The 23,213-nt window shown below is 35.3% G+C and overlaps 1 protein-coding gene and 1 long non-coding RNA gene across 2 annotated transcripts in view; one reads left to right on the top strand and one right to left on the bottom strand.

Annotated features, from left to right (window-relative positions):
* Positions 1–279: 279 nt before the first annotated feature.
* The window catches only part of LACTB2 (lactamase beta 2), a 42,906-nt gene continuing 19,972 nt past the window's right edge, over positions 280–23,213 (bottom strand). Inside the window, exons 4-7 of the mRNA XM_074206818.1 lie at positions 18,803–18,981; positions 5,613–5,761; positions 1,216–1,297; positions 280–575 (exon numbers count right to left, since the gene is read on the bottom strand). Coding sequence (XP_074062919.1) covers positions 532–575; positions 1,216–1,297; positions 5,613–5,761; positions 18,803–18,981 — 454 coding nt within the window. The 3' untranslated portion in view covers positions 280–531. The remainder of the gene's footprint in view (positions 576–1,215; positions 1,298–5,612; positions 5,762–18,802; positions 18,982–23,213) is intronic.
* On the top strand, positions 7,679–13,662 carry LOC141502193 (uncharacterized). The gene is made up of 2 exons (XR_012472443.1): positions 7,679–7,892; positions 13,494–13,662. It is a non-coding gene; the product is annotated as an uncharacterized LOC141502193 (long non-coding RNA).

The raw sequence follows: 23,213 nt of genomic DNA, 5'->3' as shown, positions 1-23,213 counted from the left end.
TAGGTGGTGCAGTGAATAGAGCACTAGACCTGGAGTCAGGAGGACCTGAGTTCAAGTATGGCCGCCCTCAGACATTTTAATAATTACCCAGTTGTGTGACCTTGGTCAAGTCATTTACCCCATTGCTTTAAATAAATAAAAAATTTAAAAATCATAGACTTTTTAAGAAGTAGGAAAGATTAAATATGAAGTGTTTCAGAGTAACTGAGGAAAAATATATTGTTACTTTTGATTACTGTCAGCTGAATCATATTGACAATTTTCAAAGCAAAATGGTGAAAATAAGCTGATTTTATTATTTAAGTAGTCTGGTAGGAACTCAAATTATAATCTAGTTTCAAAAAAGTTGAAAATAACAAAAAATTAGATGAATTTTAATTACAGTGCATACTCTAAATATAGATTGTGGAATTCTTATATTTTTGATAATAGAGCAGATGTAGCTAGTTTTCTTTTAATTGCAGTTAGTTTCTTTTCCAAAATTCTTTCTTAGTAAAGGCTTCAGATTATTCTTCATTCAGTAGCATGAAACTAGAGATTAGCTTTCCATTTCTTTTCAGGAGTCATTGTACTTGCTGTGAAAAAACAAAGAGAACAGAAAATTTATTAAACTGAATTAAAGCTGTAATTTACAAAATAACATTCTATATACCTTATATTAAAAATTGCATCATTTTGAAAATATAGATAATATTGAATTTCTCCAGGAAGTGTTTTAAGAGTTTGCAATTCATGAATCACAAAGTAATCTTTCATACATTAGTACTTAGAAAGTAGTCTTTCATAGATGACTGAAATTTCCAAAAAGATCACAGAATTGTTTTAATGGTTCAATTTCATTTTTCTAGCAAATAAATATCATTTTAATTATTATTATTATTAATTTATTTATATATTTTTTCAAGGCAATGGGGTTAAGTGGCTTGCCCAAGGCCACACTGCTAGGCAATTATTAAGTGTCTGAGGTTGGATTTGAACCCAGGTACTCCTGATTCCAAGGCCGGTGCTCTAGTCACTGCGCCACCTAGCTGCCCTCATTGTAATTATTTCACTACTCCCTGGGACCAAGGCTTCTTTCTAATAATTTTCAGAGAACATATCCTCTGTGGCCTAGGATAGGTTAGTAAGGGAAATTATCCATCTGTGACTAACCTAGAAATACTAACAGAATATTTAAAAAAATAGAGTAGAATTACACTTTTACAGAATACTTACATAATTTGCCATCTTTTTCTAATTTGTTCAAATGAAGGGAGAGATTATGACTTGCTGCTTTATATAGATGCTCAGGAGTATGCTAATAGGAAACAAAAGTAGTAGAAAATTATTATGTTTGAAAACCAATTAAGCATAGTTTGTAGAAATTCTTGATATAGAGAAAATTTATCCAGAGATGCTACCACAGTGATCATGAATGTATTTCATATGGTTAAGTTTTCTGTTTTAGGTTGACATAATCTAATCTCTAAAGTATTGTTTTTGATATGTCTTGATTATATTAAAGGACATCCTATATTCTAATATATACATGAAAAATCTTTGAATATTTTTGTACTTTATAATAAACATCTGAGACTTACATTTTTTTAATAGGATCTAATGTTTTAATAACCACCTGTGATTGTTGAGCATTAACAAAGAATGAATTAGGATGTATTTGCTTAGCATCCACCACAAATTAAAATATTAATATTTCCCTTCCCTCAATCCTCTTAAATAGAAAAGCTACAGAAGGGGTGGGGCCACAGAAAGACATTTGCAAAAACAGAGAGAAATGAGAAGAACAGAAAAGAACATGCTGGTATTTTAGAGAAATGGCAAGATAAGAGAACAATTAATTTATCCACCTAGGTGAACTTGGAAGGAACTGAGAAGTCTGAAAGTAGGATTTGTTTTGATTTCAGTAAATGGATCAGTGATTTCATTAATCTTATTAAGTATAAGCTCTTCCTCTAGGCATGCAGATTGCAACCCAATCACTTTCTTATCCTGTAATAATAACTCTAGTCTAAGAATTCTCTAGATCATCTACTCAATGTGTTAGGGTTTTCTTTTAGGTTTTCTAAGCCCTTTTCAGGGCTGTTCAGGACACTTTTGGTATCCACCTATCACCAGTAGCTTTAAGAAGCCATGACACATGCAACAGCCATACCCTAGTAAAACCATCTTAGCAGATGGTCTAAACCAGGTTGAGAGCTGGTGAGTTAGGGGGATGTCTCCTACACAATGAAAAGACCTCTCCTAGTGGAATGGGCAAATGAGAACAATTTGTTCCAACAATTGTGGATCACCTAGAGCTTGGTCAGACATAGAAGACACCAAACATCAAGGTCATTCAATGACTCCCAGTCTATTTCCAGTCAATTTGAAGATGGTGAACTTCAGGGAAGTACCTTGCCCCCAAGCATGAGCCCAAAGCCCCAACAACAAAACAATAAATTCTTGCCCTAGCCTGAAAGGATTAAGTCCTTATCCTTACAGATAGCCCTTAAAGACAATAAATCTGGTTACTTACCCCTTAATTCCTCCCTAGTACCTTTCTAACTCTTTTTATACTCCCTTTCCCAGAATATACCCTTATATAACCAGGATCTTAACCCCTGCTGGCTGCTATGCCCTTGCAACTATTCTAAATTTCTCTCTAAGCTCTGCTACTTTCTCAATGAACTCTAGTGATCTCAATTCCCTTGTTACTTTGTATCTACAGTTATGTATAATAAAACTTTTTTTGTCCTTATTCTTCTGGGTCCAGAGTCAGTCTTTTTAAGTGAATTCTTTAATGTTTGCTTGACCCCCTAAAGCCTTTCAGCTGGCAACAGTTTTGACTTTTGTCTTGCCACTGGACCTTGATGACTCTGGGAGAGAGAATTAGGCTGTTGATTTTGTATAGCTCTGCCTCACTTAAATCAAATTCCCTCTCAAGTCAAGACATCACTCCATGATGTCATTGGTCTTTTTTGAAGGACAGAATTCGGAACAGCATTCAGGCTGTCCATTGTTTACCTTTTGATTTTCATAAATGATTGGCACCCCTATTTATGATCATTTATGGCTATGGCTGTCATTTTACAGTTTTTCCTCCTTAATTCCTAAAGCATTCCCAAGGAAGAACGACATCATCAATAAGATATATACTAAATGGTTCAAGAGACTGCTATTAGTGATTTGCAATGTATTAAGCAGACTAAATAACAGTACATTGCTGCCTAGATTTTGAAGAATCTTAATTTAAAAAAAGAATTTGTGCATTGTGCATTGGTTTAGGAGCTAATAATCTCCCTAAGCATTTCATTTAGTACCAAAACTAAGAGAACAGATCATCCAAAAGCCACATGGCTTCATCAAGACTAGGTCATGTCAGAATGACTAATTTCCTGTTTTTAAAGAGGTTACTAAGCTGGTAGACCAGTCAAATAATAAGTAATTATTACTAGGTGCCAGGCTCTGTAGTAAGCATTATATCAGGAGAATCTAGTTTACCTAGATTTCTCCTAAGTATTTGGAAGTCTCTCATGCAATCATGGAAAAAAAATGGAAAAGTTGTTTTTAATGACAGTAAGTTAAGATGATGATTCAATGGCTGGGCCCAGAGAACAGTCAATAGATAAAATGTTAATTTGGTGGGTGGTTTCTAATTTAGTTCCCAAAGGATCTGAGCTTTCCCAACATTTTTATCAATGTCTTGGATGAATGTATAGGTGGTATATTTGTCTAATTTGTTGTTGTTGTTGAGTGTCTAGGCTTCCAATTGAGTCAAGATCCAGATAAAAATCATGACAAACAGCAATGAGTGATTCTCATATGAAGAGGAACAAATTTGAAATATTGTGTATTAATTCTCTTAAAACTCAAATATAAAATTTGGAATATGTATAATTTTGGTGTACTACAAAGTCAATATTAGGCCTCATTGCTGCCTTCAAATTTAATATTGCATTGAGAGAGACACAGTTTCCTTGAACAAAGTGACAGTTTTACCCTACTGATGAGAATACTGTGTTCATTTCTAGGCTCCACATTTAAGGAAGGACATTGACAAGTCAGAATACATCCAGAGAGAAGGTGAACAGGGTAGTGAGGGGATAGAGATCAAGCTGTGTGGAAGGATGCTAATTGAGGGATCTGAGATTATTTTAGCTTGGAGAAGAAATAAAATGGAGGGGCAGACAATAGCTGTTATTTTATGTTGGAAGAAGTAGATCTGTCAACATCCTAGCAGACATAATCAGGAAGTTGCAGTGGAGCTGATTTTATCACTATTTGAGGAAAAGCTTTAAAAATTATAATGGCTGTAGTGAATTCCCTTTGCTCAGAATTTTTAAGTAAAGCTGATAATGTAGAAGCAATTGTTTTTCAGATATGGACTGAGCTGTATTCACTAGATGGATTCTAAAAAGTCTCTTCCAACTTTTTGATTCTATAAAGTTTTACTTCTTGGTTTTTGTAAACAACTATTTCAAAATATTTCCATTAAAAAAACCCTTATTTTTGTAGATTTATTATTATTCCCTTCTTCCTTTCTCTTTAGACTAGTTTGAATGGATTGTAATACTATTTTTTTAAAGATTTTTTTGCAGGACAAATGGGGTTAAGTGGCTTGCCCAAGGCCACACAGCTAGACAATTATTAAGTATCTGAGGCCAGATTTGAACTCAGGTACTCCTGACTCCAGGGCCAGTGCTCTATCCACTGCATCACCTAGCCGCCCCTTAATTTGATTTTTAATACTTCTACCTCCTAAAACATAAGTTAATTTCTTTGAGATAAGAATTTTAGTTTGTTTTTCTCTCAGATTACTTGCTAGTACCTTTTAGTTAAGCTTGACATGTTGTCTGGCTATATTTGGTTGGGAAGAGTGACTGATGATTCATTTCTTCTGGAAAACTCTGTAATACCTTATTTACCTGATATCATGGGGGAAAATGAGATGTTCCATTTAAGTAGATTTTCCAGTTGACTAAATTTTACTTTGAAGTATCAGAATATTAATAATTAAAACTATTCTTGATAAAAATCTTTCTACTCCCTTACCTCTCAGAACATAATGAACACAAATTGTTTCTTGATCAGTATTATAATATTCATCATCATCATCATCAATCATTATCACAGTGCTACAATTATAGTAATACTTTCATTTCAGTACTGCTAAGGTATAGGATGCTGATTTTTGACATTCTTTCTTCCACTAGCAAGCTGCCAATAGTCACTTTTGGAGACTGTCAGAACTTCTGCTTTTATTAAATTCTTTTCTAATTTGCAGCCTCTAGCTAATCAATTGTTGGTTGGGAAACTTAATTGTTTATTAGAATTATATGTGATATCATTGACTTGTCAATTGGCCTTTTTCAGGGCATAAAATATATAGGCTTTTTATTGTGCTTGGAAAATTTAACAGCTATTGTGCTCAGAGGTCTTTTTCTTCTTATCCTCAATTACTAGCTATGTTCTAGATGACAGAGATTATTAGAAATTGTAACTTCTAGGGAGAAAGGTGCCATTGTGTATAATCAGCTTACCACCAATATATTCTCTGTCAATGATGTATACCAGTAATGAAATTTTATCTACAATTTTGGAGCTATGTAAACCAGATAGTAAACTTGAATTACCTTATAAATAATCTTTACAAGTTCCATTTCAGTGAATAACTTTCCAACATTTCCGTGAAAAAAATTAAGGATTTGACTTTCCCGTGCATTTCTGTGAGAAATGTATTCTCGAATTTTAGCTTCAGCATCATTAATGACTGGGCCATGTCCTAAATTAAAATATATTTATAAAACACAAACATTTAGATAAAAACAACTTAGTTAACCAATTTTAAAAGAATTTTAGATGTCTTGAAAAAATGTATCATAATTTAAGAGAAATCAATATTACTGCATAAAGTTATAATAAAATAATTTTTAAAGAATAATGTAAAAAGGTGATTTTTTTTCCTTCATTCTTGAAGAAAACCATGACATTAGGGAAGTGATGTTATGATAAACACATGAATTGAATTTGAGTGAGGGGGGTGCTGAGCTAAGTCACCAGCCTCACTTTATTTTCCAGAATCATCTGGATCCAGTGGCCCAGATATGAATAAGGACAACTGGAGATGGCCCTGGATGTGAGGCAGTCTGAGTTAAGTGACTTGCCCAGCGTCACACAGTCAGTTAGTGTCTTGTGTCTGAGATGGGAGTTGAACTACTGTCCTTTTGACTCCAAGGTCATTGCTCTATCTACTTTGCACTTAGCTGCCAAATCTAAGAGAATTATGTTAAAGGAAAACATGAAAGATGTACTAATGAACATTAAAAATAAGATAGAATAGCAGACTGAATGAGAATGTAAAATCATGTTTCTTATCAGTGACTGAGATTTATTAAAATTTCTCAGTAGTATGAATGTAAGAATTACAAAACAGTACAAACATTGAACTTTACCAATTTGTAGGTTTGGATTTGTTGTTTTTGCATAAATCATTTATAAATAAAAACAGATGATCTGGTTGCAAGAAAGATGTTTAAAATATTTAAGAACAAAGTATTTTCAAAAGGACTAAATCATAGATGTATCATTGCTATACAAATAGAACAAATTGTTCCATTTATTAAAATAGGTATGGTTTAAGTGCCAACTCCTTAGCCTACTTTGAGTTCTTTAGGACTCAAAGACAATATCTTTATAATATTCTGTAATTCATATTGGTCTTCTCCTAATTTGTTTAAATGAGTGGAGTTTTCCTAGCATAAAGATGAAAAAATAACATATAAAGGATAAAAACTAATAAGTTTTTATGAAGTAGTATGTAAGTTAAAATGCATGAATTGGTTAAAAATGACATTTTAAAAGGTAATGAAAAACAGCATATTTTGGGGTGGCTAGGTGGCACAGTGGATAGAGCACCTGCCCTGGAGTCAGGAGGACCTGAGTTCAAATCTGGCTTCAGACACTTAATAATTATCTAGCTGTGTGGCCTTGGGCAAGTCACTTTAACACCATTACCTTGCAAAAACCCCCCCAAAACAAAACTAAAACTGAAACTAAAAAAAAAGAAAAAAGAAAAACAGTATATTTCAAGAAAAAGTGCCACCCCTAAAATCCAGAATAGAAAGAAATTGTCCCCCAAATATATAGGTAGGGAGCAAGAGAACAACTAATTGTTTTTGATAATTATTAGTGTCTAGACTCAGATCAATTATGTTGCAAAGTATTAAATGGCAGGTATTATTGGTGAGTCACCACCAGGGATCTCTGAAGATGGTGGAGAATGAGAGAAATGTTCCAAGTCTGAAGTACAAATATTGCACCAAATTTAAAGAGAGAGTGTGACAGAGAAAACAAGAGAATGAGATCTGCAAATGACAGACCAGTTAGATTGATTTCAATTTCTGATAAAATTCTATGTAATATGTTATGATCAAAATGACTTCATCAAGAACAGATCTTGCTAAACTACCATCATTTTGTGGTGAAGTTTCAAAGATACAATTTATTTAGATTTTTAAAAAGCTTATAACAATTTCTCTTATGCCATTCTTGTGGAAAAGAGAAAAATATGGGCTAGAAATTATTATTAATGCTTCAATGTCATCTTGGAAGGTCTCTAGTGAAGTGTCCCAAGGATCTATAGGTAGATGGTGTCATAGTGGTTAGAATTTGGAGCCAGGTCCTTAGAACTCCACAGAATAGGGGAAAGAGGAATGAAGTTCCCATTTTTTCCAATACCACTGCTATTTCTCTGATGCCAGCACACATCAATACAGATTCAATGTCCTGCCCTGCCCTGCTTTTCCCCATTCCATCTCTAATCACCTTCCTCTCATGCTCGGTCTCGTCCTGATCTGCCCAGATCCTAAGATTGTCCTAAGATTGTCAACTCAACTCAGGAGAGGTTGAGTCAGGTAAATTTAAAAAAAATGAATTAGTTCTGTAAACATGTTTAACACAAATGTGTATGTACAATATTAACCTGATTGTTCCCTGCTGAGGGGAGGGGAAAGGAGGGTGGAAGGAAATTTTGTAACTTAAAAATATACATAATCAAAATGGATGAATGTTGAAAAACTTTCACATGTATTTAGAAAAATAAAATATCAATAAAAAATTTAAAAAAAAACATTTAAAAATGAATTAGTGATAACTAATGCTTCCATCTTTTTTGTATCCAAAGACCTCATGTTGGCATCTGTATACAATGAGAGAGGGAGTGGAAGGGACATGTGGCAGGTGACATACTGAACACCCAAACATAATTTTGTGGGAGAGGACTACTACCCACATTTGGAAAAACCTAGACTTGAATTATATCCAAGCTTAAAACTTTTTAGAGTTTTATTTCAGATAAGAATCAATAAACTAATAAGGAAATCTTAGTTTTTAGGGCTCTCAGAACTATTCCTAGGTTTGTCAACAGGGGGAATAATCCTTGGTTGATATGTAAATCAAGAGGAGTAGTCTAGATCTTTAAGTTATTTTCTAACTCTAAATCTTATGAATTTCCTTTATTTTCCCCAATAGTCTTTTATCTTAATGATATTTTCTTATTTTTACTAAGAGCAGGGACTAATACCCCACAGCATTAGTTCATTACTTGGCACATAGTATGTACTTACCGTATATTGACAGTATATAAAATAACAGCTAGATCTTACTTTTTACCTCCTAAAGTATTTTTAATTGATTTGTTTCCTCTTAAAACTAGTTATCCCTTTCAAATAGCAGGGTTAGGGCTGTGGTGATCTATGATCTAGAAAATTCTTGTAAAATTTTTTGGCCTTCTCTTTGTATCAGAAAAGTCTTAATTATTTTATTAAAATATAAAATATGTTGATATTATATAATACTTTATATTTTTTATGCATTTCTGAATTTCTAAACTTTTTCTGTCATCTGCTGGCCTTCACATGTCTGTGATTTACACAAAATTGCCCCCAAATTCCCATTTAATTTCTTATGGCACAATGGGACAATCTCCTAATATCACAAACTTGCCATTAGACAGTCTCTTGAAAAATTGGGACAAATTTGGCTTCCAAGATCTTAAAAAGGAGATGCCCATCACCTCAACAAGCAGAAGTATGTAGGAAATGGAAACACAAAGGTTTAGGATTATTCTTATTGCCTTTGTTTCTGTCTGAGTGTATGTTCCCCAGGGTACTGAGTGGCCCTGAAACCTACAGGTATTTATTTGTATGATTGGCAAGTAGTGCTGCTAAATCATTGGTCTTGTATCTGCATTATTACATCTTGCGTTTTGCTAATTAATTTATTTGAATCTTAAGAAATGTGCTCATTATCATACAAAGATGAACTTATTTTAAGGAAGGTAACTTGAAAAGAGCAAGTTTTGAAGCTGTTATAAATTTCTGTAAGAGTTAAAAGCATTTTCAAAAGGATTTTTGGTGTTTCCATTATTTAAGAAATTGTAACAAATCAAGAAAAAAATTGTAGAGAGTTATGAGTCAATTGGTAAGCTATAGATTCTGTTGTGGTATCTATTTTGGAAAATGAAAACTATGGAAAAACAGATCCAGGTGTAACTGAATTTATCCTGTCTTGTTTTAAGTGAAATTTAGTAAATTAGCTTCTGAAATATGGTATTACTTTAATATTAAATGTTTTTTACACCAAATATTTTTTGCACCAATAAAACCAATGCTGCCAAAATTAGAAGGAAAACAGAATGCTGGAAAACAATTTTCACAGCCAGGGGTTCTGATAAAGGTCTTATTTCTAAAATATATAGAGAATTGAATCAAATTCATGAGGGTACAAGTCATTTTCCAATTGATAACTGGTCAAAGGATATGAACAGATAGTTTTCAAATGAAGAAATTAAGGCTATATATATTTGTATATATGTATATGAATGAATGAAATCATGTGAAAAAATGCTTCAAATCATTACTGATAGAGAAATACAGATTAAACAACTATGGGGTACCACCTCACACCTATCAGACAGGCTAATGACCAAAAGGGAAAATGATTATTAATGTTGGAGAGGTTGTGGGAGGATTGGGGTGTTAATACATTGCTGGTGAAGTTTTGAACTGATCTAACCATTCTGGAGAGCAATATGGAACTATGCCCAAAGAGTAATAAAACTGATCATATCCTTTCACCCAGCAATACAAATACTAGGCTGATATCTATAAGAAATTATAAAAAATGGGACAAGTCCCACAAGTCCCGAAATACTCATAGCAGCTCTTTCTGTAGTGGCAAAGAATTGGAAATTGCTGTTATGGAATACTATTGTTCTATAAGAAACCATGAATGGTCGAACTCTAGAGAAGCATGGAATGAATTTCAGAAACATGATGCTAAGTGAAGGGAGCAGAACCAAGAGAACATAGTACATACACATTAACAACAACACTGAGTTGATCAACCTTGATTGAATTGCTGATCTAGGACAACCCTAGAAGACTGGCTGTGGGCAATGCTATCCCCATCCAGAGGAAGAAAAATGAAGAAAAACAAAACAAGGAGAACCCCTACAGAACACTACATTCACTTTTTACTAAAAATTTCTCTTACGTATTTCTTTCCTATCTCATGGTTTTCTTTCTTTTCCTTTAATCTTAATTCCTCATCTAGAAAATGATTAACCTGTAAATATATTAAACATAAATGTATATGTACAATATTCACCTGACTGTTCACCCTGATGGGGGGGTGTCTGTGTGGGAGGGAAGGGTGAAAGGAAATTATATAACTTAAAAATATGCATATGCATATGGATTAATGTTGAAAAACTTTTCATAACATTTAATTGGAAAATAAATAACAATTAAAAAAAAGATTCCAGAGTCTAGCTTCATGTTAGAATAGTCAAAAGTATGGTGATTTGACTTTAGTTAAAAGCCAGAAATTGCAAAGGAAAAACTTTTTTTTTAAGAAAACAGTAAATTCTAAAAGCAATGACTTAGAATTTAGTCTAATAATGATAGGTGTGAATTTAAACTGTTTTAAAAATTTACAGATATTTTCTAGTATATGTAGCTTGAAATTACCTCAGTTCTGAGACCAATAGTCTGTTGACCTATCGAGCAAAGCTAATAGATAATGTTTCATAAATAACTAAATGCCAATTGGAATTATTGCATTTGTTCATTCCAAGTCTTCATTTTTTAATTGAAATTGAAAGCCAGATATCTAGGGGCAAGTAAGCAACTCATCTGGAAAGTATTGAAAACATGTAAAGGAGCCAGGGGAGTGAGAATTGATCCAACTCTTTAAGGACATAGAGAAAAAATTTATACAGTTAGGGAATGTCACCAAGTATCTTAAGAAATAGAAATATATGAACTTATGGATAATTTTTTTCTTTTGGAGTGATAATAGTACTCGGCCTTGGAATTTAAAATGTTAACCATTAGCAATTATAAAACTGGCTTTAATTTTAGATTTATTAGCTGTGTGACCCCAAGCAAGTAACCTTATGTCTATTTATCTCAGTTCATTGTTCTGTTGGGGGACATAAAAGCAATAGTGCCTACCTCCCAGGGTTATAATGAGGATCAAATGACTGAAAAATACTTGGCATAAGGCAAATGTTATATGAATGCTAACTGTTTTTATTATTATCTCTTTAATTAGATGTGACTGTTACATAATTTTTACATGGTTTTGATTAGTGCAGATTTTTCTGTGTATGGTAATCTTGTGTATGATTTGTAGAAGGCCTCTAAACTTTCATCTATAGGCTAATTTATTGCAATAATAATTTGATATTGATAACAATTATATCCAACCTACTGTGATTAATGAAACTCTGGGACTGAAGAAATTATAAAAAAAGGGAAAAGTCCTACATATTCCAAAATATTCACAGCAGCTCTTTTTGTAGTGGCAAAGAATTGGAAACTGAGGGGAAGTCCATTAATTGGTGAATGGCTAAACAAGTCAGGGAACATGAATACTGTGGAATACTATAGTTCTATAAGAAACCATATATGGTCAGACTCTAGAGAAGCATGGAATGACTTATAGGATTTGATGCTGAGCAGAACCAAGAGAATAATGTACACATTAACAGCATCATGAGATGATCAACCTTGATGGAAGCAGCTCCTCTCAGCAGTTCAGAGAGCTTGGGCAATCCTATTAGACTGGTTATGGACAATGTTATCCCTATCCAGAGGAAGAAAAATAAAACAAAACAAAAAAACCTTAACCAGAATCTGATGAACACTTTATAAAAATTATCTCTTTATGTATCTCTTTCCCTAAATCCTAATTCCTCATACTGAGAATAACTAATCTGTAAACATGTTTATCAAAAATATGTAGGTACAATGTTAACCTGACTGTTCACTGTTGAGGGGAGGGAATGGAAAGGGAGAATGGAAGGCAATTTTTTAACTTAAAAATATACATGTATATGGATGAAAATAAATTAATTAAAAACAAAGAAACTCTGGAACCATGAGTATTCTTTCAGAGTTTCATTATTGAATTTGCTATGTTTTTGGACCATTCTTAAATTGTTTTTTTTTTTCAGAGAAACATCAGCAGTCAGCAGTTCAGAGACAACATCTGAGATCTAAGGCTAATGAATAACTGTCCCAGGGAATAAAACAGGGAGGTTGCTTGGGAAATATTGGACATTCCCATTCAAAAAATCTGTTCATCTGTTTCATATGCTAAACTTATGTTGTTATAATCATGTCCCTACTTATAGTTCTCATAGCAAAATTTCTATTATCAGGATAGAAAAAAATAGAAATTTGCCATTCTAATACTAGATCTATTAAATTACTTGGTTAATATGAAAGTATCTAAATTACTGTAATAAGCTATAAGTGGGAGAAGTGTTTTGATCTGAATTTACCATTCAGTGTCCTGAGCAAAGAGTTAAATTAGTGCTTGCAGAATATCTTTATAAGGGTAAAGTTAAAAACCTCTCTTGTTCCTATTTTTGTTCTAAAAAATAAAATTTCAGTATAGAAATGCTTGTCAGGGAGATTAATAATTGGTTAGTTATCTTGTGTCACCCTCAATTTGGAAATCTGATCTTTGGTGTTTAATCTGGAATTAGTAGGGATAATTGCAAAATGGTTAAGAATTACCTCAGTTCTGAGACCAATAGTCTGTTGACCTATCGAGCAAAGCTAATAGATAATGTTTCATAAATAACTAAATGCCAATTGGAATTATTGCATTTGTTCATTCCAAGTAATCATTTTTTAAGCATCTTATAGCAAAAGCATTTGTGCAGTATTAACAAAATAAGTGATTTTTCTGTGAATCTTGTGTTGATATTAATGTGCTTAAAATTAAGTCACTAAATGAGACATTTTGATCCTTTGGGGTTGAATTCAACTCAATCAATTCCCATGATTATGGGATGTTGTGGGACCATTGAAGGATGTTGTGGGACCATTAACTGATCTTTTCTGAGTCTGATTCTGGGTATGATCAACAAAGGAATACTACTAGGCCAATGATCTTTTATGCCAGCAACCCTATGGAATTTTTACGTGTATAAATTGCAGGTGGAGCTCTCAAAGGAAAGGCTGGAAGAAGGACAATTTAGAGCCTGTGAGGTAGGTTTCTCCTACCTGGATTCCCCAACATGACAGCATCCTACTTGCAGACTTTAAGCCATGATCAATGCAATTGGCCATCTACAGAACTGACATCTGAATAAATAAGGGAACAGTTTCCCTATATCTCTATTCTTTATGGCAAATTTCCATAATCAAATCAGGTGATAAGTATGAACACAATAATTAAGTCTGATTGTGTAGGCCAATACTGAAATACATCTGAATTACTAAAGTAATTCAAGTATAAGATTTGAGTCATTTGAACTACAATTCTCTAAATTCTAAACAGCTAAGTAATTGTATAGTTTTGGCATCCATTATAAACTACATTCCCATGTTACTCAAGATCCTTTAATTTCTTGCAATACTATGGAGACAATTAGGCAAATGATAAAGATCTATAACACTAGGATATGATCTTTATCATGAAAGTCTTAGTTTCTATTCTAACTAAAGGAATATCAGCTAAATTAGTTATGTTAAAAGAAGGTCTGGTCTATCTTGAAAATATCTTAAAGAGATCCACTTTTGGGCTAGAAGTTAAAATGTTTTAATGTAAATAACTTATTTGATATGCACTTCTTTAAAATTGATTATTCAATATATTTATACATCATCCCTGACCCTTTTGTTACAACTGAAGTTAATCTGGCAACTTTTAATGAATTCACTTTTGTATTAGAATTAATATTCTTATAAAAGTGTTCTGTTAGAGAAAATTTATTAGTGAAAATTTTACCCTCCAAATGGGGGACTGAATAATGCCAAGTATGAAAAAAATAAACATGGTGTAGAATATGAATTATTGCCAATGGGCTACTCTAGATCTTCACCTCTCCTAGTACCCATCTTCATGGAGACTTTAAATCCCCAAAATACCCCAGTCACTGGGGTGTGGAATGTGCCTATAAAAATCTGAAACAAATAGATCCCCAACTCAAGCTTAAATGGATTGTCTTTTTTTCCCACTGTACAGTGATTTCAATATAAATTGGATAATAGGGAGGCATGTCCACCTGAGGGAACTTTTGATTATGCCACCCTCACTGACATAAACAACCTGTATTAGAGGCAAGGCAAATGGAGTGAGATTCTAGATGTTCAGCTGTTTTTTTGAACTAAAGTGGTGCCTCTCCCTATGAGAATCCATCTCTATTACCCAAATTATTCTTCATCAACCAGAACCTCCCCAAACTGGTACATCAGACCCCCTCAGCCCTTTGCACTGCTCCTCCAGGTGATTCTCTGGAAGATGCCCTCCTTTCAGTCCCACTTCACTCCCCACCCCTTACACTCCTCCTTTTCCTGATTCCACCTCAGGTCTTTTGTTATGTGGTTACATCTATTCTTCCTCCTCCTGTCTCAGATAATTTGCTTTCTTAAACCACCACAACTTCTTTCCCTCTTTCACCTCCTCTTCAGGCTTGCCTTTGTCCCCATCCTGTCCTCCCTCTTCATGAAGTGGGTGAACCAATCAGGGTCCATATCCCTTTCTCTTTTTCTGACCTCTGTCAGATTGAAAAACACCTTGGTTTCTATTTTACTGATCCCTCTCAGTTTTCTAAGGAATTTCATTATCTTACTATATCCTTTGTCCTGACCTGGAGAGATTGTTGTTATTTTTTCTACTTATATGATTGCTGATGAGAAGGAAAGGGTTTGGAAAGTAGCACAGGATCATGTAGACTTGTTAAATAGACAGAGTCCCACAGACAGTCCTCTAGGGACAACTGCTATCCCTTGGGAAAAGCCTATGTGGGACTGCTAACATTCCCAAGATTTACATGCTAGGGATCACACGATTGCTTGCCTTGTGACTGGTCTGCAAACCACAGCTCGGAAAGCTGTCAGCTTTGACAAAAGTTAAGGTTGTTTTGCAGGTCCCCAATGAAAACCCCACAGCATTCCTTAACAAGATGTAAAGGGGTTACTATCAAATATACTGTTAATCCTGAATCTCCTGAAGGAATTACTTTCCTAAGTATCTACTTCATTTCTCAATACACCCTGATATCCACAGAAAACTGAAGAAGATGGAGGTGGCCCCCAGACACCTATAGGAGACTTATCTGGTGTGGCCTTTTTTGGTCTTCAATAATCATTACTACATCCCAGACCAAATCTCTCTAGATGTTAGCCTCTGCCATTAATGGGTCCCGAGACCCCCGAAGGGCACTTAATAACAGCAATAATACCAGAGGTGACTGTTTTAAATGGGCAACTCAATGCTCAAATCCCAGACCTCCCTCCAAGCCTTGCCCAAGGTGTGGCCAAAAAAGGACACCGGAAGTTGGACTGCATCTCTCTTCCTCAAAAGGAAGGACCTCAGTGGACTCCTCATGACTTTCCTGCTCTTTTGGGTTTGGTCATGGATGACTGCTGGTGCTCAGGATCTGCCTTGACCCTCAAACACATCATGGAAGCAGAACCTCAGGTAATCTACAAGTATCAGGTAAGGTAACATTTTTTCTCCTACACATAGGGGTCATCTCTGTCCTGTCAGAATATAAAGGATCCACAAAGAATTAATTTATTTCAGTTATGGGGATTGAGAGAATCATCTCTAATCCTCTAATTATTCCTCTTTTGCCCTGTTCCATTGAGGTTTCCACCTTTACACATTCCTTTCTGGTAGTTCCCAGCTGTCCAAAGCCTATATTGAGCCATATCCTCATTTAAAGGTTCAGATCTTAATTCCTTCCCTTCAGCAACCATGTGAGGATCTTATGGTTATTTTCCTTCCCTCACTTTCTGACTCTTTCACTACCCTCTGATTCCTCCTTGTACCTCTACATTCCCCATTCTTTCCCAATCTACCATGACAGGCCTAGCCCTTGCAGGTTCTCTTTCACATTGATACAGGGAGAGGAATGAGTTTGCACACCTCTTTTCTCTCCATCTTGGTATATGTCTGAGAAGGATCTTCTTCCTTTGTGGGAATGCTGCATACCTATGTCTTCTCACTAACTGGACAAGTAGGTATCTGTTCCCTTGTCTATCTCTTGCCCCATGCTGAGGCAGCCTCTAACAACTAGTCCTTCCCATCATCTCCAAGGCATGTGCAAGGCACTGAAGAGCTCCTGTGCTCATTCCTTTTTTAGAGGCTATAGGCATACTTTCTGGCCTGAACAGGGTGTGGGGGGGTAGGAGGCATCATAACTTCCCTGTATTACTTTCAGCAACTTTCACAAGACCTTCAGGAAAGTTGTGATAATATAGCCAAAAGCCTTCTACAATACAGATCAATTGGATTCCCTACTGCTGTAACCTGACAAATCAGATGGGGCTTGGATCTACTTACAGTCAAGATAGGAGACCTCTATTTGTTCCTGGATGAAGAATGCTGTTCCTATGTTAATCAGTCTGGATTGGTTCGGGTCGCTGCTAAAAAAATGGCTGACAGAGCCTAATGTATTAGGGAGAAATCAGCAGATGCTTGGTCCAGTTAGTTTCAGTCTTCCCACATATTCCCTTGGCTCCTTCTCATATTAACTCCACTAATCATAGTTTTGTTGGCTCTCTTCTTAGGTCCTCCTTGGTTTTGAATGCTTACATCCTCCATCCACAAAACAGTGAACACTGCAACGTCTCAGATGGACAAATCCATGATGTTACTTTGGGCACAAGGATACCAATAGTTCTTTTCTTTACCCTTTGCTGTATCTGATGACATCATCGCTCCCACTCAGCTAGAAGTAGCTCCAAAACTGACCTCACCCCAATCCCCTTTAGTAAAATTAAAACAAAAAGACTGGCATGTTGGATCCAGGCCTGAGTTGCATTGTTGCCCAGTAAAGCCCCAGTGATTATCCTTTCCTAAGGACATGAACCCTAACTTCCATAGAAACTCCAAAAAATTGCACATCTAACCATGGTGAAACCCCAAACAAACACATCATCCAAGGAGACCTCAATGTCCCAGGCCCTATAAAAATTATACCACTCTGTCTCCTATATCCAATATCCTATTAAAAAACTTGCTCTCCCCAGTATCTACTGTTCAAGTCTGCTTAGACCCAGTTCGGCATTCCTTCCTTCAATAAATAGCTTTGTATTTATTTCCATTTATAGCACCATCTTCCTTTTTACTGAGGGGTCACCTTTTGACCTTTCTCACTGTACTGATAAACACTCTAAAGGATTTCAAAGTTTTTCTCTATAATATTGTCAGTGTGTCAGTTATTCCTAGTTCTGCTCCCTTTGTTCTGCACCAGTTCCCTAAAAAGTCTTCCTAGTTTTACTGTAATTACTCATTTCATCCCTTTTTACAGATTAGTATCTGCTTAACTACTCCCTAGGAAGAAGGCTTGCCAATAAGTTGTTCTTTCTCCTTCACATTATCTTCTTAATTGCCCCCTTTCTTGTTTGTTTCTTCTCCATTATCAGTAGCAGAACAATCATGAGGGTATTTCAGGGGGTTGTAGAAACTATGCTTTTCAGTTGCTCTTTGGTGAAAGCTCTATCTAAGAGCATCCTGTTTTACCTTCTAGACTATTTTGTTAGCATTCTCTTTCTTAAAATCTTTTAAAGTTGGGGTGGCTAGGTGGCGTAGTGGATAAAGCAGCGGCCCTGGAGTCAGGAGTACCTGGGTTCAAATCTGATCTCAGACACTTAATAATTACCTAGCTGTATGGCCTTGGACAAGCCACTTAACCCCATTTGCCTTGCAAAAACCTAAAAAAAATCTTTTAACTTATAGGGAAAATAGTTATAGACTTGTTTGATAGTTGTCATACCTTTGAGACAAATAATAAGCTTCTTTTTGTAGCTTATGGAAAGAATTTAACTTATCATGGGCCTTACAGTTAATTTGTTTGGTGATAGGACAGATATTATTACTTCCTTGTATAGGTGAGAAAATAGATTCTCAGAGAACTTAAGTAACTTGCTCAAAGTCAGAAGCTAGTAAAGTGGTAGAACTAAGTCTCCTGGCTCCTGGTCAAATTCTCTTAAAGCCTTAGAGGGTTTATGGAATCAAACTACCTGAGAAGTACTAATTTAAGTCAGCCTTTTTAGCAGTGTTAGACTTTTTTTGGAAATTAACAAGAGTTTCTTAGAAGTTTTATTAATGTATTATAACCCTCTTATGCTTGTAAAGATATTTACTTACCCCTCAGACTTCTTTTTAGATACTTTTAACAAAACGGGAAATTCTTAGGGATAGAATTAAATGAAAGATGTTTATTGTGTAAATTTAAAAAACTTCACCACATCATCTGACAAATGGGTACACAAAATGAAATATTTTTGCCTACCTGGATAGATCAAATCAGCTTTAATCTTTAATAGTTTTTCTAAGGATTTCATATAATCATAAAGATCTTCAAATACTGTTGTTCCTTCTCCTAGAATGCAGTCTCCAGAAAAGATAGCATTTTCCTCTTCTAAAAGTAGAGCCATATGATCATCAGTATGTCCAGGTGTGTACAGGATTCTGGTTAACAGAAGAAACAAATAGTTAGAAGCAATCATAGAACCTTAGAGTTAACAGCAATAATGAGAAATCAATTAATTCATACCCTTATCTTCAGATAAAAACAGTTCTTCTAAAAAGTGGCAGTTAGACCATTACCTGGATTAATTTGGGGATTAGCAACTATCACCATTCAAAACAACCAATTGTTAGAGGTATTGAGAGTAGGTTAGTAAATAGATCATTGAACTTAGGAGGTAGGAAGATCCACTTTAGACACTAAGTAGTCTTATGACTTGGTTAAGTCACTTATCCTCCTCTGAGCCTCAGATTCCTCTTGTATAAAATGAGCAGGTTGGAAATCTATGATCCTCAGATCCCTCCCTACTTATGTATAAGTATCTACTCAATGGTCAGTGCTAAGGGTTAAAACATACTGTATTTGTCCTCAAAAGACTTCTCCTCCTGCTTCTGCTGATTCTTGGGACTCTGATACTTCAATAATGCATCTTCTCACTCAGGTATTAGATGGTCATGCTTAGTCCCCTTCTACCATTGGCAAGTTATTTTTGGGAGTTTTGATTGGGCAGATGGAGCCAGAGCAGTCCTTCTTTATCCCTTTCCTGACTAGGTGGTATTTCTGACTCTAAGGACTTTTGACACTGACTCGCTGGGTACTTTCTTTCCTTTGTGTGTATTTTCCCCCATTAGAATATGAACTCTTGAGGAAGAAGAACTGTCAAGTGACTGACACACAGAAGTAAGAGTTTATTAAATGCTTGTTGACAGTCTAGACTGCCTCAGTTCTTTCTGACCTCAAATAGGACCTGGTTTGATTTACTATAATACCTTGCTAATAGAAGGTTTTGTCCAACACAATATGTATCCTATGTTGTGCCATTAGTTAAGTTCATTTTGATGTCTCCTTCAGGACACCGAGTCCTTAAGAGACATACACACTTATGTTTATAAGCCTCACTACACACCTATTCATAATTGTCTTGGAACCTCAAAGTCCTGAAGTACATAAAATAACACTATGTTATATGGCAGTCCCACAGAAAGAACAGAATTAAAAGATTCTGTGTGTGTGGCAAAAAATCAGCTTGTCCTTTAGTGCTTCAGCTTGGCTAAACTTCTAAGTTGCTTTGGTTAAGACATCTTGACTTTAGAGTTACATATATATTTGACTTATGAAAATATTAACTAAATTTATTTAGTTAAATTACTTAGGTTAAAAGTAAAATACTTTATACTTTTACTATAACTAGACATGTATATTTGTATATATACATGTTTTTATATATGTATATATACACGCATATCTATCTTTTTATTTTTATTTTTCTCTCCCTCCATTAAATACTCCTGCAGGGCTTTATCTTATTGTAAAATTGGCCATGATTTGTTGGAGGTATGGTAGCAGAGTCTGAGATCTAGTATGTTCTTCCAAACTGGAAGTTTTAAACATGGGTCACACTGTTCTCTGAAAATCCAACCTAGGTTGGAGAGACTCAATATCAGATGATTGGTCACCAGGTGATATATTTTCTTTGGTCACAACAATTCAAGGGACCATTTTCTTTTCTTTTTTAAAAGAAGTTGCTCATTTATTATTTTTTAAATTTATTTTTCCAATTATATGTGGAGATAATTTCCAACATTCATTTTTGTGAAATTTTCTCCTCTCATCCTAGGAATAGTTACTCATATTTTCATATTGATCATGCTGTGAAGAAAAGAAGCAGGACAAAAGGGAAAAACCATGAGAAGGGAAAAGCAAAAAACAAAATTAAAATGAAGATAGTATATTTTGATCCTCAGATTCTCTAATTCTTTCTCTGGATGGGAATGGCATTTTCCATCATGTCTTTCAGAACTGTCTTTTATCACTGAATTGCTGAGAAGAGCGAAGTATATCACAGCTGATCTTTGTGTAATGTAGCTGTTAAAAATATGCAATGGTCTCCAGGTTCTGCTCATTTATTCATGTAAGTCTTTCCAGATTTTTCTGAAATATGCTCACTCTTTCTTAGAGTACAATAATAATCCATTAGGTTCAAATGCCACAACTTATTCAGTCATTCCCCAAGTGATAGGTATCCCCTCACTTTCCAATTCTTTGCCACTACAAAAAAAGAGCTTCTATGAATGTTCTTATACATGTCGGAGAGATCATTTACTAAGATTTTTATAGGTACTTGAACATATGAAATAATAGATCTTTTAAGTACTTAAGTTAGTTTCTCAATGTCTGAATTTTTAGTCCTATAATTATAGGTTGTCAGGATCCCTATGTCAGCTAGGTGGCGCAGTATATAGAGCACTGGCCTCCAACCTCTGACACTTGCTGTGTGACTTTGGGCAAGTTACTGAACCTTGACTGCCTTGCTTTCAGGGACATCTCCACCTGTCCTGATTCATATCTGGCCACTGGACCTAGATGGCTCTGGAGGAGAAAGGGAGGATGGTGACTTAGCACAGCATCCCCTTCACTCAAATCCGATTCATGTGCTTGTCATGACATCATTTCCCTGATGTGGTCTTCTTTGAAAATGAAGGACATAAAACATTATGGCAAGAATACTCTTTCTTTTCACTCCATTTTTTGTTGTTGTTGTTAAACTATTGGAAAACATCCTGTTTTCCAGAGCTAAGGCCCAGCAAGCATGGTGTGTCTGAGCTTGGCAAAACAACTCTTTGGGCTTACTCTCTGAATGAACTCTGCTGCAGCAAAATCTCAGAATTGTTCCACAATAGTCCCAGGTGGTCCCTGAGCTCAGACAAGCACCTGCAGGAACCATGTTCCAGTCATGAAGCCCTCCTATGAATCAAGCTTTATATTCATTATTGCTGTTACCCTCTCATTACTACAGGTATAACTCACTGTGTAGCTACTGCTATATGTATCAAGGTCTGGTCTTGCTCTGGCAGGGGTCTCTTTGATAGCAGAGCATACCCTAGGACATGTATCTGGTTCCCCTCCAGTGGAATAAAAAAGCTTTTTGCTTATAACTACTGCTCTCAGTTTTGGTTTTATTTTTCAAAGTTGAGCTCTTTGGTCTATTCCTCCCTCTCCTTCCCCCAAATTAGCAGTGATTATATAACTGGCTCTCCAGCTATTTATTTTCTGAGGGGACAAAGTTTGTGCAATATGAAAAAAATTTAAAATTTAGCTTGATTAAAAAAAAGTCAAGATAAAAAAGAAGTCCAACATTTGTTGATAATTCACTCATCCTGTTCACTTAAAAAGTACGAACAAAAACATGTTTTTATTCTTGGCTTTTTAGTAGCTCTAGCATCTTGTCTGAGTGTTGGATCGCCATTTTCAATTTTACAACTCTACTGTACACAGAGATTTCCATCTCACACCCAAAATGTTCAAAAGCAAACAACATATTCCCCCTTAAAACTTTCCCCATTCCTGACTTTCTATATCATCTATTTCTGTTAATAGAATTATTATTGTCCCAATCATTAAGGTTCAACCATCTGAAGCTGCCTGTGACTTATTCCTTTCCCACTAGTTAACAAGTTCTGTAAAATCTACTTCTATAACTCTATGTGGTCCTTGCTCTTTTTTTGGAGGGGTAAGGCAATGGGGTTAATTGGCTTGCCCAAGGTCACACAGCTAGGTAAATTATTAAGTGTCTGAGGCCACATTTGAACTCAGGTCCTCCTGACTCCAGGGCCAGTATTTCTATCCACTGTGCTACTTAGCTACCCCTAGTCCTTCCTCTTTTAAGGAAACTATTCTCTCAGAGTTAAAGGGCTCTAGATTGCTAACTCATAAGGCCTTTTCTTTGTCCTCAACCCTTTTTACTTTCTTTAGCTTCTGATCATTCCCATTTCTTGCATTCACTCTGACCTCCTGTGACATTGCTTTCTTTTGTTGGCTTTTTTTTGGCTTATTATTCATCTGCTCCCTAAGCATGAATGTCTCCCCAGGTCCTGCCCTGTGACCTCATCTCTTTGTATACTCTCTTCGCGATCTTACTTAATCCAGCAGATTCAATGATGCATCCATGAATTCTAAATTCATCTAAGTACATGGTCTTACTTGTTTGTATCTCCAATTGTTAGATGGACATCGTTAGATGTATTTCTCTCCAGCTCCTCAAATTCACTGTGTCTAAAACCAAACTACCTTCACAACGTAAACTATTATCTCCTCTTACACCTCCCTATTTCTGGTAATGGCATCCTCCGAGTTACCCTATATGAATTTTACTCCTATTTCCATCACCTCCTGT

This window comes from Macrotis lagotis, chromosome X, assembly GCF_037893015.1.
Source record: "Macrotis lagotis isolate mMagLag1 chromosome X, bilby.v1.9.chrom.fasta, whole genome shotgun sequence".
NCBI classification, from domain to species: domain Eukaryota; kingdom Metazoa; phylum Chordata; class Mammalia; order Peramelemorphia; family Peramelidae; genus Macrotis; species Macrotis lagotis.
This window is presented reverse-complemented; position numbering and strand designations above follow the sequence as displayed.